Below are 17,990 nucleotides of genomic sequence, written 5' to 3'. Positions count from 1 at the left end.
ACGTCACTGATTCAGCGGTGAAATCGAAGAAGTTTAAATGAGACAAGAGTCATCAGAAGTTGATCTTTTGCTGTCTGGATCGAGCTACCAGGTCAGGGAGGATGCAAGATGGATGCTGAATTGTGTCATTAAACAATGTGGCCATGTTTTTCTCTGGAGAAACTTTCTTCTAACCTTTGTAAAGAAATATTATCTGGTCTGCCTTTTCTAATTTTCCATGCAAAAGGAGGCCTGGAGAGTCTGAGATGGAGAAGTTGGGATTTCACCATTTCTCTGAGTTTTCCACAATCTGACCCTGTAGTGAACTTGCTGGGATGTCTTCTGCATTACCAGCTGTCTCAGTCTGTAAGATCTGAGCTGATGTCTTTCCTCCTTCACATTATAGTCCTCCAGACCTGCCAACTGCAAATTTCATCCATGTGTAAAACATTTTTTCTACATCCAGATATAGAATTTACAGTATAGATTTGAACATACGATGAAGCGGTACGTCGCTCTGATCTTCCTGTTAATGAGCTGTAAGAGAAGGGGTCATATAACTTGAAATCATCAAAATGTTCAACAGTTTTCCATTTATTTTATCTGCTGGCATTTTTTTTATTTTACAACTTAATTAGTATTCTGCTTTATTCATTAGTGGTTGAATACAATAGCGTGTACAGCGCTTCTGTCTCTATTTCTGCTTTACAAAAATAAAGGTAGCTGCAACATGTGCGGAGTCAGGACTCAGCAGACATGCTGGACCAATGAAGAGCAGCAGTCTCATCGTGCTATGTGTCTAAAGCGGAGCAACGCTGCAAAGAAAAACAAGATGTGCACCTGGAGTGCATGTATTACTCAAAGTGAATGAGGTCAGTGACCAAGTTACAGATTATATATATACATATGATGAATCTGCATCGTACTGAGTGTAGCAGAAAAGCCAAAGTGAATTGATCTTTACGCTCTAGGAGGAAGTGGGCTTTGAGTTTGATGCAGATGTTTTTAGTGTAAATGTTCAGTAAACTGAGTCCAAATACCACAATGTTGCTGCTTCATTGGCAGGAAAATTAAGTACAGCAAAGGCACATTCATTAACAACGACCACGTTCCCTTTAAAATGTAGAAAATAAGATGGAGGACAAAATATACATTTAAACACAATCTTGAGATGACTTTCAGTAAGCAAAACACATAAGAAAACCAATGTTCACTTTTCTGGACCAGAGAGGAAGACTTAGATTTCCCTTTACGAAGCTCTGGAAACACCTCGCTGCATTTTACCATTATTGCACCCAAGTTCAAGGAAAAAAAAAAATAGTTTGCGATATTTCTAGAGTGAAACTACATGTTGTGCTTCAGATAGTTAAATGTGTGTGAAAACGCCACACTGCGCGTACACACACACACAGCTTGGCATGGCATTATGGAAGACTGTGTGTGCTTGGTATTAGTACAATAGTTTCTATACAAATTAGTCTCTGATGAAGCAAGCAAACAAAGAACTATACATTTCATCTGTGTTGCCAGGTTGGCGGATTATCCCCTTCTTTTAGACCCAGATATTTCTACATAATGGTAGAAAATACTCAGGCATTCAAATCAAGTTTTGTGAAAGGGTGGGAAAAGGGTTGCCATGTTTGGACAACACCCCCCTTTCCAACGCACACACTCGCTGTGCTTCCAGGTGTTTAGCTGAAGGAGTAAAACTGCATTCAAGTATTTGCAGGTTGTGTATTGTATTGTTTTCTACATGTGTAGCCTGAATATGATCTGCTGTAGAGACAACGCTCCCAGTTTGGACATCATCAGCAGCTTATTGGATTTTAAAACTAAATAATGAAATTGTTCTAATGTGCTCCCAGAAAGCACTTTATAGCAATAAACAGAAGTTGTCCAAAGGCTTTCTTTAAAGTCAAAAGACTTGAGAAGTTTGGCATCTTCACTGAGTTAAACCTGAATCTGGGTCAGAACTAATACCAGACCTCCAGGTTCTGGGACGTCGAATTACTTCATGATGGCTTCAAGCTGCTTCGGCCCCAACGAGGAAGCAGGAAAGGTCAATTGCTGTGAAAATTGAATGGTTGCAACTTAAACACATTCAGTTGGTGACGGCCCAGTTCCCGGGCCAGGTCTCAAACTGGGAGCGTTCTCTATATTTTTACCCCATACAACACCGTTTAAAAGTGCATTTCTATGTGGTGTCAACATCCTCCCTTTGTTGTAAGATCCTGTTATTTGCTTGATAACAACCTAAAATGTATCATTTAATGGAAGACAAATCTGTATGTACGATCTGTCGTTGTGCCAGAGTCTCGCTGGAAGGCGACATGGAAGACCAAGGTTGGATCAGGACGGGCTGCTTAACTGGAAGCTAAATGATAAAATATGTTATTAATTCTACTATCAAGCTTTCCAGTCTGAAACTTTCTAAGTCAGTAACCTTTAGGAACAAGACCAGTTCAAGTTAAGATGTGAAGCTGATTATATTCTGGGTTTTTTTCCTGCTAAATTCATACATTCAGATCTTCCTCTGGTTTCATGATGGAGGAGGCGATCTCCAAATCACAACTAGTAGTTTACTGTCTGACAAAAAGGGTTCAGTTACACTGGAAAACAACAGGGCATCTATGAGTAAAGCTATCTGAGTAATCCCCTTCCACAGCTGGTATCACGGAGGACACATCAGGTTAGTCAGGTACTAATTATTTGGAGCTGGTTGGGTCTAAACTTTAGGATTACAGCATAATGGGTAACAGCTTCTTTAGGGTTTGATGTCCAGCAGATACAACAGAAACCTTTAAGCTTTACTGCAGCCAATAGGCTACAGGCTGGATGCTCTCTGACCAATCACTTTAGTTGTGGTGCTGCGCAATGAGGTTGCGAAGCTGTTTGATGACGGTGTCGATGAGTTTCTGCCTGTCTCTGTCAATCTTCCTGAACTGGGCGAAGACGTTGTTCTTCCTGCTCGTCTCCTTCATCCTGCAGACAGATAAACAGAGGATGGCAGCGGCAGAATAACAGGATTAATAGGATGAAGAGGAATACAAGTGTTTGAATGCTGTTAGTTAAACCAGTACACACGCTCAGTACAGGCATACGAGCTCTACCTGGACGGGTGATGTCACACAGACAGCAGCAGTGGTTTCCCTTCATTTGGATCAGACACCATGCAGAACTTTTGGGTTAGTATGGGAATGTCTGGGTTTCAATGCATCGCAGGGTCCTAGCAACTTGCCGTGTCCGTAGCCATGTTGCTGCTACACAAGGGTCGACCCAAAGGGGCGGGTTGCACTTTGACTGAGGGCGCATTCACATCAGGATAGTCCGCTAGACTCGGTCTAATTGAGGAATCGGCTCAGCTGTACGGGGGTGTGTTCATGCTGCATTTTGGTCAAACCTTTACAACAATTTATTTCCATTCCCTCCAAAGGTGGCGCTGCACTGGTATTTACTGGTACTGCACTGGTATTTAGCAAAACGGAACAAGACCAGCGTGAAGAAAAAAAAACTTTGTTGTGAATTAAACAAGGAGATGAAAATATCGCTGTTTTGGTTTTTTTGTGTGGTATGCAAGCATACTGCAACAATGGGCAGAGTATGAACAGACGAGGCAGAGGACAATCAATATGTATTTAACCACAATGCAGTGCAGGAAGTCATTTTTTTGCAGTCTGCTTCCTGTATTTGGCCATGCTGGGACCCAGACCTGTGTTTGTTGACGGACTGAGTCTGCTTCTTTGATCCGAATCAGAATTCGTTTGGCACATTCACATTTACCCAGATGAAGCGGACTTTCCGAGCAAACAAGCCAGGATTCACGTCAAAAAGGCGGATGTGAATGAGCCCTGAGACAGAGGTGAAACAGAATCTAGAGGCCCTCTTAGTATAAATCTAACAGTATATGAATAATAGTTCAATCCTGCAGGTTTTAGATGTTGCTCTGCTGCAACACCTGACTCAAATTAAATGGCTCTCCTCAATAACTTATTTAGTCCTGTCTAAGCATGTTGCAGCAGCAAGAAACATCCAAAACCTGCATGACAGCAGGACTTCAGACCCAAATTTGGAGACACCTGGTCCGATCCTATTACTCATTTAGACTTACGTTAACATCATTTAAAATCTCAAGACATCGCCCAGCCCTAATGTGTGCTGACTTATAATACTGAAACTGCTCTCCAGGAGGTTTAGGAGCCCACTGGACCACACAAGCCCCTGCAGGGGGCTTTCTTGTGGCCAAAGAAAAGCCACCATGCATCATGGAAGATAAAACAAAACACTGCTATACTGACAAAAGATGAGAGAACTAATCTGAACTAATCAGATTACAATCCTCTGTTTTCATGCAGGTTGTGTGTGTGAGGATGTCATTATCATTATTTCCATATCAGTTCTGGCTCCATCATCACCAAAGGCAACAAGATACAGACAGGTGAGGGTGTTGTTATAGCGATAACATCATTATCATCACGACAAGGATTTATTTTCAGCTGCGGTTGTGTAACTGTAAATATTCCTCAGTCCAATAATACACAAGCACACACAGACCATACTTACGGTTTAAATAACCTGTCAGGACATGACAAGGAGGAAGGACAGGAGACAGAAGAAAGCAGCTGAGTTGAAGATATGGATAACTGAGAAGTTTTGTCTGACAAACACTCTTCAACTTGTTCAGTTAGCAAGAAGATAAATCAGCAAACCCTCATCTTTAAGCAGCTGCGACCATCGGCTCATTTACTGGTTGACCAGATGAGATGGAGGGAAGGGAGCACCGTGTGAAAACTGGAGTAATGAATGAACGGGTACTCACTTCTCCAGAAGGGCCAGGGCAGTGTGTGGGTTGACTCTCAGGTATTTGCAGGTTGGTTTGCCATAATCAGCAAGGTAGGTGGACCAGTCCCACTGGGTGAACAGTTCCAGTAACTGAGAGAGATTTAGAAGAGAGGATTACTTCAGATTCCCAAAGTTTAACTCGTCTTTTAAGGTCATAATTATGTGTGACTGTTGACTCATAGTGCCAGCATGTTGAGCTGGTATGTAGTAACTTATCTAGAGGTTTGTGAAAATGGTTAGTATTAAAAAAAAATGTAGCTGGAGTTCTTTTCTACCATCGTTTGGCAGACACTTTATCCAAAGCGACTTACATGTGAGAAGTTATCAATGAACTCATTGGCTGCCAAAGATGTTTTTCGCAGTTTATGTATATAGACAGCCAATTTGGCTGGGCGTGTGTCAAAACGCCTCCAAAATGCACCCCAAAGACCCCCCAATGCACATACATCCAGCCAAATCGACCCCCCACATTCCTGAAAGATGAGCCAAAGTGCACTGAGCTGTGCTACGACACTGTCTGGCAGCCAATGAGTTAACCAAACATGCACAGCGTCTGCTCTCTGATTGCACAATTTGATTAGTCACCATCCAATCAGAGGATTAAAAACTGGGACAAAATTTGCAACCACAACTTCAGAGTTTTGCACGCAGTTCTGAGCTTCATATTTGAGGATAAAATTTTTATCTACAAACGCAAATCCTCTTCAGCAAATTTACAAACTAAGAATATTTTTGCAGAACGACAAAACTTGATTTGCAAACATTATTTAAAGCTGAAAATCTTTATATGCATCACTTGCTTTAAAACAGCTGAGCAGGTAAGCAGCGTGCTCCTTCTTTGACGTTCCAATAGAGGTAAATGTATTGTGCATTGTCAGTGCTAAATGGACACAAACACAAAACTAAAGTAGCCTTAATCTTTCTAAGAACTTAGAGAGGACTATACACACAGACTTAGTATTGGATTTATGCTTGGTGTGGCTGCTGTGACCCAACCCTGACCTTCATATTAACACTGCAAAGATCATCAGTTTCTTGATCTCCAGAAAGCTAATAGTTTGTTCAAATTGCAGCATTTTCACATTCAGAGAAATAAATACAAAGGGAAAAAAAGAAGCCATTGAGGGAGAGGTGCCATCTTCTTCTGAATGACCAACATTTCAAAGTGTTGCATAACCTGCTGCTGCCCTGCTGAACTCCACCTAACACACTGAGCCACAGGCCCCGGCAGGCAAACACATAAGCCCGCAGACATACACACACAGCCGTCTGTTAAACACACACACATGTTAGCAGGGAGCCCCAGTGAACTCTGGGTAACACCAAACACACAGATCCAGAGAAAGAAACCATATGTGAGGGAAGGATGAGAGAAGAGGAGGAGGAGGAGCAGCGAGGGATGGAGAGCAAAACCACATGTGGGGAAGACGAAGAAAACGAGAGTAATGATGGAAACAGACACCGATGGAGAGTAAGAGAAGGGGAGGGTAACGGCAGGGCAGAGGAAGATAGATAAGAGGGACAGAAGGGGATAGACGAGTGTGAGGCGATGAAGGTGCCTCATCAGGAAAACAGGAAACAGAAAGAGGACAGCACAAGAGGGCTGTCGTGACAACAGGGTTTAAAAAAAAAAAAGTCAGATATCAAAAGCAATGGTTTGATTTCAACATTTAGAAGCTTCAGTCTGACCAACAAACACTTGAACTTGTAACAAAGATTTCTTATTCTAGCAATCTGTGCTTTACAGAAACACGCCGTAGAAAGTAGATGACAGTTAAATACCAAGTCTTACCCTGAGAATCAGCTGGAACATTTACCAAGTAACCTGACCAGACATAACATTAACTAATAACACCAAAGTCTTTACAGTTGCAGTCGTTTCACAAGTTAGTCTCTCAGTCCATGTGAGCACTCCTCTGTATAGATAAATTTACATTTACACTGGTGTCTTACTCCCAACGTCTTTGTTGCATTTGCAGTAATGAGTGTCGTTTCTTAAAGCAGTGGTAACACGGCTACATTTGAATGCAGTCTTCTTAACCTGTAAGCCCTCCTCACATTTAGTAATCTGTGGTGACGCTCATGGCCAAAAAAATGTACATGCACAAAACTACAATAAAATACTTATACATCAATATTTTTCCGCTTTATTCATTTAAACAACTCCTGACCTGATCAAAATGACTAAACCTTTATTTAGTTTTAGGATTTTAACCCGATAAGTGTCAGTTTTAATATTTGAACAACATCAACAAGTTATCCCATCAAGATTCTCCCTCTGTGACCCCCACTGACTTCCATTACAACTACATATTTTAATCTGTCATTACAGTTTAAAACTAGTCATTTTTTATGTCAGCATTTTATTTTGAAGCAAATATATTTAACATTTTTTACTGGATTTCCACAGATTCAACTAGTTTCCCATTGTAGGAAGATAAAGAAAATCCTGCTATTTCTTTAAGTTCTATTATAGAGTCATTGGACCACCACTGGTGGGAGCTAAGAGTAATTTCTTTGTATGTGTGTGAAATTATTTAAAATTATTAAAATGTAAATTAGAAACTTGTTCCACACACAAATCTTACTGGTGATACTAATGCTGATAGGAAACTAGCCACTAAAGAATGACAGCAGTCCAAAAGTTGTTTTCCTAGGTAAAGGTTGCAAGTATGTGATATAGGTGGGACAGGCTCCAGTATTCCTGCGACCCTGAAATGGACTAAGTTGTACAGAAAAAAGAATTGATGTATTTATTGACCCAACATTCTAATGAACATAATTTGCCTCCATTTTTTTGTTGTATAGTAATTGCTTAGGACGGTGTTTGTCAATTCTGGTCCTGAAGGACCACAGATTTGAGATGTTTTCCTACTTCAACACACCTGATTCAAATAATGGGACATTGTGCAGAACTTGACAAGCTGCTGGATCCATTCATTTGAATCAAGTGTGTTGGAGCCGAAAACCATCTAAAGCTCCATTTCCATTGAGTGGTTCAGGTTGGAACGGTACAGTCAGCTATTCTATTTAGTTTATTTCCATTATTAATCCATTGCAGACCGAATCATTTCGGGTGCCCCTTCAGTTGTAGGTCCATAGCAAATGGTACAACATGGTTGGGACAGACCTACCTGTGTCACACAATGCACTGCCCAAAACAAAAGCAAGCACAAAAAAAAAAAAACCCACAACATTGGAAAGAAAAATGTAAAGGATGCCTGCAGACTACTGTAAGGTCTGGTCAGATCTGGAACTATAAATATTGGAACAAACACATTCTCACGTTGTTGTTGCACTAGTATGACACCATGCTAAGCATTTGGTCTAACTCTGCATGTACAGTAGTGGTACAATTTGCACTGGGTACACTAACCTGAATTGACTGGACCATTCTGAAACTTACTAACAATACCAGCCTGGACCAGAACGGGACTTAAACCTGCAGGACAGTGGCACTTGACTATCATAGTTGGCCATCCCAATTTGAGATGTTTTCCTACTTCAACACACTTTATTCAGATTAATTTAACTCCTCATTTGGTTCTTTGCAAGCCTGTCAATGAGGTATTTATTACAGCCGGTTGTGGTAAAATGGGGAAACATCTAAAACTTGCAGGGCAGTGTCAATCAAGAACTAGATTGGAGAAACGCTGGCTGAGGTGATAAGAAATCCTGAGACACATTTGTCCTTTTTTCCCCAGTTGGTTTAAATCAAATTCAAGCAATCATGACTATATTCCTGAAAACAGGAAATGTCTGTAATGTTTTCTCCATTCAGTTTAATAAGGTAAACCAGGGAAGCGAATGCTTTTTCTGTTCTTCCTCCCTTCCTTTCCTCCTATCATTGTTTTCTTCCCCTCCTTCCCATCCTCTCTCTGGTCCTCACACCGCTATGTTCACCTATCTCCTTTGTCCTCATGTTCACCCCTTGTCTGGCCGAGATTTGACCTGATAATCCTTCAGTATAAACAAGTACAAACAGGAATGCTGCGTGTGCACACAGAAGCAGGTATATACAAGGTTATGAGGAGAAGAAGAAAAACAAAACTGTTTATTAGATACAGAAACATGAGGATGTGTGTTAGTAGTCTGAAAACATCATCCCACAGACAACCTGTTTAGGTCTTTAATGTCACTATTTGATAATCTTTTTCTCCCTTAGTAGTCCACAAACATCTTAATATCAAAGAACACTGAGCAACCTAATCCACACAAGTATTTAGACCTATCACTTACTACTTGGTCCAAGTTCCTTTTGCAGAGTTGACAACCAAGTCTTTTCAGGAATTGTCTTACAGACCTGAGACACACTGCTTTTGAAAGTTGGATTTTGAAGATCTGAAAGGTCAGACATTTTCAAAACTCTCCAAAGATGTTCTCACTGGGTCACTTTAAAGCTGCTTCTACCTGTTTTTTCCTTTGCAAGATACTTAGTCACATTGGCTTGAGGGAATTCACACAGTCACCTCAGTCTGAGATCGTGAGCACTCTGGAGAAGCAGCATCTATATTTCCCTCTATTATCACTTGTCTCCAAGCCACTGCTCCAGAAAAAAAAGAGAACCATTTGAATTCTCCAAATATACCTGAGGCCAGGTTCTGATGTATTTATCTCATCAATGTCTTGCATTACTACATCTAATTCTGAGCGTACTACTTGTTTGCTAGAGAAGTTGAAAATAATTTAGGTTAATGAGGCTGTAAAGCACCAGCCAATCAAATAGCCTGACTAATCACAAATCTGATGGCTGGCTGTTAATAAAATCCCAAACATCAGGCCCGCCTATCATCAAGCATTAAAGCATCACTGGTAAAAATTATGATAAAGTATTTTTTTCATTAAACTTTGAATCAATTTATATAATTTCATATGTGCCTTAATATACCATTCAGATCAATTAGCCAACTCCAAGATGAAGACCACCTATATAAACATGATTTACCAAAACTCAGCAAAAGGTTCATAATTTATACAAATGCATGTTTTTAAGGAATAAACAAGGTAAAATTAGGCCAGATAGAGGCCTGTTAAAGGAAGCAGCCCTGAAGAACTGTGTTGACACACTTGTACACGGAAAGAAGGCTAACACACATACCACATATAGACAGATAAGCTGGCAGCTGAGATCCAAGAGATTTTCATGTTATCTCAGAGTGATTGCTGTTTTTACTCTGGAATCATGATCAGTACATCTCCCTCCGTTTCCTCCTCCCTTTTTTTTTTTTTTTTTTAAATTGATAAAAAAATTATCAGCAGCACGATGAAAGAATAAAGGTGAAAGAATACAGAAGAAGAGAGATTTCAGGAAATGAGGGCAACTCAGGTCATAAAGTAGGTTATAGGAAAAGATTGCACTGTTTATTCAAATGGTTTGATTTTTGATAAATGACTGCAGAGAGATCGCTGGTATTAACATTTCTCAGTCATATCTCAAACTCCACTAATTAAACGCCTATTTAAAAGACTTTTTTTTTTCTTTTGGAAATGCATCTCAAAGTTTTGGATTTTGTCTAGTTAACTGTTTAAATTCTTGCCCTTTTACTTTAGAGTATACATCCGGGGTCTTCAACTCTACTTCTCATGAGCGACAATCCTGCAGGTTTTAACGTGTCCATTTCATTAAAATGAAAATGTTCCTCAACAATTTATCTTCTGCACCTGCCTGTTAAGAAGCCATTAATTTGAGTCAGGTCAAAATAACGCTAAGTGGCTACTCTGCATCAACCGTAAATTTCAGAAAATCTTGAGAGAATAACGAGATTTTACGAGGCTTGACACTTATGCGCTAAACACTGTTCAATGAAAACACCCGCAAATTGCAATTGTTGTTTGTCAAAACTTACAAATATTGCTTTTATTTTGTGATTAAAAAGTAATGGAAACGAAGCTACAGTCACTTGTCTGGAGATTGATCAGTTCCGTGCATTAAAAGTTGTGAATGATCTGATTTTGCTTCAATACAGTCCATCAACTTAGCCTCCCACCCTCCCTATTCATTTGTCATTCATTCATTCATTCATTCTCCAAACAGCTTAGTTTTGTTTATGCATTTTCTGTTGGACCAACATGCTTACATGCTTTTAAGAATCATTTTCATTTGCTCCTTGTGCCATGTAAACAAGCTCAGTGACAGAGGAAGGTGGAGGACATAAGCAGTAGGAGAAGTCCAACAAAATGGGAGGACTGGGGAGGAGAGGCAGATAAGACTGATGAAAACAGAAAAAAAAAAGAAGGGTGAGCATGGGCTTCCCAAAAAAAAAAAGAGCCACACGCAAGCCAGCAGGTCCTCCTGGCAAATGCACACACATACACACACCTGACCCTCATTTCACCCCGCACACACACACCAAAAACGGCAGGTCTCTTTCTTCACCTCTCGCTGAACTTCTCTTCGTCTCGCTCCCCCTCTCTCACCTCACCATGACCTCCCCCGCGCTATCGCTCCTGTCTCCACACACACACACAGATTATTGCTTCCTCTTATTCTTCCAGGGGGACGATAGAAAAACAAAGTGATGCGTTACACTCACATTTCTTGTTTGTTTTCTGTCATTTTTTCCCTTTTTTTCTCCTCTTAATCACTCCTTACTTTCTCACAATCATGAGATCTTTCTCCGCCCTTCTCTATCTTTCCATCCCCTCCATCTTCTGCCTCCATCCCTGTTTTTACCTCTTTTCTTCAACCCATCACCCTGTTATCCTCTTTCTATGCTTTCTTTCCCTCATTTCACTTCTCCTGCCTCCTCATTCTCTTAATGTTCACTTCTTACTCCTTTTCACCTCCTCCTCTCTCAGCATTTAGCAGAGTTGTTAATGGTTATTCCGGCTGTAGGCAGGATTTATTTGTTTGGGACCATTGGGGAATTGCCATGTTCCCATTCCTAATGGCCAAACATCAGGGTCACCCAGAATTCATCATGTTTACACTCTGCACACACACAGACGGTGCTTTTGATTATGTAATCTTTCTGCTATGAAGTCTGTGAAATCTGTGACAAAAAAGCAGTGACCCAGAGATCATCCATCTTTACACAGGAGGAGAAATTGAATAAATATGAAGCAACTTGTATAATAACATTCCCAAACTTCTCTCACATACCTTCATTTCTGACACCCCAGTAGCCACTTCCATCAACTCCCAGCATTCACACGGCTCTCTAAGCTGTTTATCTCTGTCTGAATTTGACAACTGAAAGGTCAGAGGTCGCTAAAAGCAGGGAAAGTGGATGGACTCTTATCAACAGCAGCAGCCAGTTTGGCACCCGTCCATCTCCACTGTCCACGTCTACAGATGTCCTCCGCCAGTCATCAATCATCGATGCATTTATCGCTCCACCACAAGATCTCTCCATTTACTCTTAATAAAGGGGTCCACAGATATAAACAGGTGCTACAATTAGAAACATATCAGCAATTAAGAATAATAATAAGAACAGAAAACCTGCACCTCCAATAGATTTATGTTCATCCAGGTCCTTTGCACTCTGAGTGATGTATCTATGACATGAGAAGCTTTGCCTCATATAAACTTAATGTACAATTACATAAAAATAATTGCAATGCTGTAAGATTAAAGAAAAAAACCATTTGTTTAAAAACTGTGAACTTTACAATGGTGCAAGATGTGGAGGTATTTGGAAGAAGAACTAAGTAAAATCACGGTGTATCTGTCATGTCCTACCCACAAGATATCTGGTACAAACAGGTTAAGCTAAAAGAGCAAATTAAGTTACAAATAATATCCCTTATGCAGAACCAGTCCACAGAGCCACGGGCCCCAAGAACTGTCTGAAAGCCCCTATGGGGAAAAGACTGAGCCAATAATTGATCCTGCTATAACTTCATCAGTACAAGTAAATGTAAAGGCTACTTTTAGGTTTCACATCTCCAAAGTTAAAGTAGTTGAAAACATCACATTGGAAAACATTCTTCTTTAACACCTGTCCATCATCACCAATCACTTCGAGCTGTACTCAGCTCTACAGCTGAATCCTCTGTTCACTTCAAAGTTCAAAGGTCACATCAGTACACAGAGACCACGCTGACACCTGTCATCCAGCTCCTTTTTTCACATCTGCAAGGAGTATGTTTAAAATCAGAAGAAGACATCTTGGCTGATTGTGGAATTAGAAAGGAAACCTGCCATTCACAGCTGTCGTCTCTCCCTCCTTTCACCCCTTTGTCTAGTCTGTCGTTTAAGCAAGAATTTAACCCACTAAAAGGAGAGAAAGTGGTTTTTACTTTCATCTTTCAAGAAAACCACAGCAATCTTCAGTCGTCCTTCTGCTCTTCCCTCCCAACACAAGGAGACGACCTGTATCTTCATTCCCTTTGCTTACTTATCTCAACGTCTCTGTGCTACATCTGAAGGAAGCTGACACAAAAAGTTATACTTTTTTTTTTTTGTGTCCAGACTGAGTAGACATGGTCCGTGTCCTGAATACTTTTTTTTTTTTTTTTTTTTTTAATTAAATGGGGGTTATATTTGTGAAGCTAAACATCACAGTTTTCACACGACTTTAAAAAAAACAAAACAATTTGTGATGTGATTGTTTCCTCATTTAAAAAAAAGTTAAAAATAAACAAAATTACAGAAGTTGAGTTAATTAAAATTACATATTATATATATATATATATATATATATAAATAATAGGTATTTTTTTTTTATAACCATACACCTATTTCATCGTTTTGGGAGAAATGTGCCCATCATGGTTTTTCAAAGCCCAAAGTCCAAAACCCCAAAACACATTTGACTTCAGTCGATGTAAAGCAGCTGGAACCAGAGAATCAGATCATTTCCACACCAAATATTCTAAACCCAAACACTCCCTGCTGTCACAAAGCAGCATGTTCCATCTCATCTGCAACAGAGTCTGACTGAAAAGACTTTACACTTAACCTAGGAGTCAGGAGGTCAACGGTCCCATTGAGAGGTTATCGGTCGACACTTGGACAGCTACTGGAACTGTCTCTCCGAGTCTTCTTCAGCTCTTCCAAACAGAAACTTTAATCTTTATTTCATTCTTATCCCTTGTTTCACTTCCTTTCCTGCATTGGAGCTACAGTTGTTTTTAACTTTACATTGTGAGCACATGAAGGATCCTTTGACACTGCGAACCCTGCAGCTTTAACAGTATCATTTAATCTTGAGCTATGAATGGAATGAGGTAAGCTTGGATGTTTATCGTTTTGCAACAGGGAACTAATTTTACATTCTTACTGGAGGGCCAAAACTAAATTGAAACCAAAGGCTTGTATCTTTGTACATCTGCCTGCTGCTTCATTTCCACCACCGCAGCTCGCTGCTGCCAGTGACCACAACACAGCACTAGCTCCACTGCGATACCCCTTTCCATGAACAAGCTGCAATTTATTAATCCACTGTGAGGCGACGGCTTGTCGTGTGCATGCACCTACGAGCAGACATGCATGTGACACACAGTCAAGCCACAGCAGGGAAAATTATCCTCTGCTCTCCTACGTAGAGAGGTCAGAGGTCAACTGAAGAACAACAAGCCTGCAGCTTGTTCAGGAGCTCCTCAGAGGCTGCCTTCATGTCAAACGTTATAAATGGGACTTATAATCAAGTGGATAACGGACTTTTTTGTTTTTTATGTTTGTTGCCTGTTTCAGAGTTTTCCAGTAAATAAATAATAAAAAAAAGAAAAGCTAGAAAGTAAAATACATTTCCTGTTTATTCTACATATGTTACAGATAACCATATACTTTATAAAAAATGACCTTATTTATGGACAGTAAAGCAGCATCTGTTTTCACTATAAACTCTGGGCAGCAACAGGAAGCTAAATGAAGGGAGCTTAAAACTGCACATCTATGTCTCAAGACGAATATTTGTGTGTTAAATCTGAACAAAACTAAAATATTTTAACTTACTACTTATGGAAACATTTAACAGCTTACAAGAAAACGTGATTCTTATAAAAGAAAAAGAAAAAGCTCTTCATCCACCACTGCCATGTAGTCATGAGTGTCACTGTGCATTTAATGGAGTCCTTTAAGGACTAGAAAAAGTCTGATCTGGAAGTCACAGATCGAGCTAAAGAAGATCTGCTATTCCAGCAGCTTCCTGCAGATGAAGTTTGAGGTTGAACTGTTCGTCGTGGAAAACAAAGCAAAGGAGAACTAGGTAGAGTTAAACTGCTCTGAAAGACGAGGGAACAAATAAAACAAAGCAGCCTTCGGTCTCATTATGGTACCCTGAATATTACTGCTAATTCTGCTTGGGAATATTACAACGTCGGGAAACAAAACATTTTTTAAGTCTTTAGTCACCAATGACCAAACATTTATAAGTTGTTTTTTTTTAAAAACTTATTGTTTTCAGTTTTTATTACATTTTTTTAATGAAGTGAATTAGTTTGAATGTCCCACGTATGAATGATCAATCAGAGTAAGTATTTGCTATGTGGGTCGCCTTAAGTCTTTACTACTATAATGACAGATTTTATAAGGACGTCGGTCAGAAATGCTGAGGAATAATTTGGGTTGCGGGTATTGTGTGTTCTTGATGTTTAGATACACAGAATAGGAGTTTTTTTGTCTGATTTTCTTGGCAAATACCAATATAAATGAACACAATTCTCCTTAAAGATGGTAAAATTAACATTTACAAAACCCAAAAGTATGAATCTGGCGAGACTTGATTGCTTTATTTACAATTAAAAAGAAATTAGCAGGTTAAGTTAACACATTTAATCACTGAATGCTTGTCAGTGCTTAATTTCCTGGTACACCGATACACCGATGCTCACCGTCGACTTCCACTAAAAACTTTATTTATAGAAGACATATGTAACGATTTTTCAGACCGCTCTGGCAACTCTAAAGAAAAGTGACAATCAACAAGTTTAGCTTCTTTTTCTGGGGCGACAGAGGATTTTTGAAGAGTAATGTGAAAGAAAGCAGGGGCTGCTGCATAAGCTCCTCCCCCATCCAGAACACGCTTGGTGCTCACGCAGCACGCAGCATCCAGCTTCAAGCACAGCTTATTATTACATTTAGGTCTGGCCAGGATTTTTAAACATTTTTTTCTACCTTTAAAAAAAAAAAAAAAAAAAAGAAATGTATTTTTCCACACATTCACAGAGCTTGTCTGAGTTTAAAACATTCATATCTGTGTCTATAATTTGATGAAGTCATCCACTATAATCTATTTAAATTAAAGATGTTGCTTTTTGTGCCAAATAGAGTGGATTTAAACTGTGATTGAAATGAATTACAAAGCCTTTAATTCATTCAATTCAAGACTTTTAAAATCAACACACCTGTTGTACAAATGTATCATAACTGTACTGTATAAATACATACAAGTGGGAAGGGTACATGATTCAACAATTTTGTGTACACAAAAATAAATAGTTTTACTGCAACACACACTCATCAGACAAGTTTAGATGTGTGTTATCCTAATATTGACCGAAACATTGATGTATCTTTAGGTTTTGTCCGGTGAACTGATGGCGTTCAACCAGATGTGACCGCTTAGAATGAAATCTTCAATGTTCAGCATCAGCGTAGAGCCGAACGTTATCTGGCAAGAGGGGATGACTTTTACCACAGGTGTGTATATTACTGGTTTCTAACAAGACCAACTTTTCCTGCTCTCCTTTCCCATCATCCCTCGCTCCCAGTCAGCAGTGATAGATTAGTTCTGCTACCTGCTTAAAAAAGTGAGAGGGCTAAATGGAACAAGAGTGTGGAAAAAAGAAGAGAAACAAAAACGGAGACAAGAGGGCTGGTGGTTCAACCAGGGGTCTCCGCTGTCAATTAGACACAGCACAGGCGGAGCGAGCGACAGATGAACAGAGACGGAGTGAGAGAGGGAGAATGAGAGGAGGTAAATGAGACGGACGAGAGAAGACTCAAAAAGAATGATTGGGGAAATATTACAGGACTGCAGCAGAAAGGCAAAGGGGGGGTGCAGGAGGTCAGGCGGAGGGTAACTAGATGTTACGGAGGAGGAAGAACGAGTGAGACGATAAACGAGTGCAGGCTGAAGTCAGAGGGGCCTGCTGGGAGCTGCTCTGTGCGCTGATAAAGCAAATAAAGACAGAATACTCCAAAACAAACAGGGCTACAAAAACAGCAGCTTTTAGCTGCACTCTGAGCTCCATTTAGATTCAGGCACTTTTTAAAAAGGTCAATTCAGCCAGAGCTACTTTTTTAAAGTCAATTTGGCTCCAAACACTTTTCAGAGGTTAATTCTGGGCCGCGAGTTCAGTTTGGGTTCATCCACTGTTTGGTTAAGTTAAAACTTCTCTGGGCCGCGAGTTCAGTTTGGGTTCATCCACTGTTTGGTTAAGTTAAAACTTCTACCATGTAATTTAGAAGTTGTTTCTTTCAAAGTGGATCAGACAAATATACTTTAAATGTGAACACATTTGCTTTTTAAGTTCATTTGGGTTTGTTTTCTAAACTTTATAACAGTTTGGGTCCTACTAAAGTTAACAGTAAAGACTGAAGCACCTTATGAGACTTAGGGCACATTCACAGCTGCCGCTTTGATCCAAATCCTTGTTTGTTTGGTCTAAAAGTCCACCATGTTTGTAAATGCACCAAACAAATTCTGATTTGAACCAAAGAAGTGGACTCAATCTGCCTACAAATGAAGGTCTCGGCGCGTTTCAAGTGGACCAAATAAAGGAGGCGAACAACAAAAAAAAGTCACTTCCTGCATTTCATATAGCATTGCATTGTGGGTAAATACAGAGCGATCGCATTCAGAGTCTTTTGCCTCATCTGTTCATACTGTGGCCTTTGTTGCAGAGTATTTCTGCAGTTTACTTGTATAAGACAAAATAAAAAAGCCAAAACAGCGATAGTTCCCTGCTCCAAGTTTAGCTCGTAAGTTTTCTTCTTCATGTGGGTCTTGTCCTCTTATTGCTAAATACTAGTGCAGCGCCACCTTTGGTGGGAATAGGGAAATCTTATTGTAATGGTTTGTCTCATTTGACCAAAGTGCAGTGTGAACGCGATCTCTGTCTGCATGGATACACCTCCCAACAACTGAGCCGAGTCCCCAATTGGACCTATACATACATATACACATATATATATATATACATATACACATATATATATATATATATACACACACACATATATATAGTATATATATACACACACATATATATATATATATATA

The 17,990-nt window shown here is 39.8% G+C and overlaps 1 protein-coding gene across 3 annotated transcripts in view; it reads right to left on the bottom strand.

The window, feature by feature from the left end:
• Positions 1–608: 608 nt before the first annotated feature.
• exoc6b (exocyst complex component 6B) overlaps positions 609–17,990 on the bottom strand; it is a gene marked incomplete at its 5' end in the record, with an annotated part of 120,297 nt that continues 102,915 nt past the window's right edge. For all 3 annotated transcript variants that reach the window (XM_079257615.1, XM_079257613.1, XM_079257614.1), the window contains 2 exons: positions 609–2,961; positions 4,796–4,908. In XM_079257615.1, the coding sequence (XP_079113741.1) occupies positions 2,835–2,961; positions 4,796–4,908 (240 nt within the window). In that variant the 3' untranslated portion in view covers positions 609–2,834. The remainder of the gene's footprint in view (positions 2,962–4,795; positions 4,909–17,990) is intronic.

Source organism: Telmatherina bonti, assembly GCF_933228915.1.
Source record: "Telmatherina bonti genome assembly, chromosome: 18".
NCBI classification, from domain to species: Eukaryota; Metazoa; Chordata; class Actinopteri; order Atheriniformes; family Telmatherinidae; genus Telmatherina; species Telmatherina bonti.
Note: the sequence above shows the minus strand (reverse complement) of the source record. Positions and strands in the feature narration are given on the sequence as shown.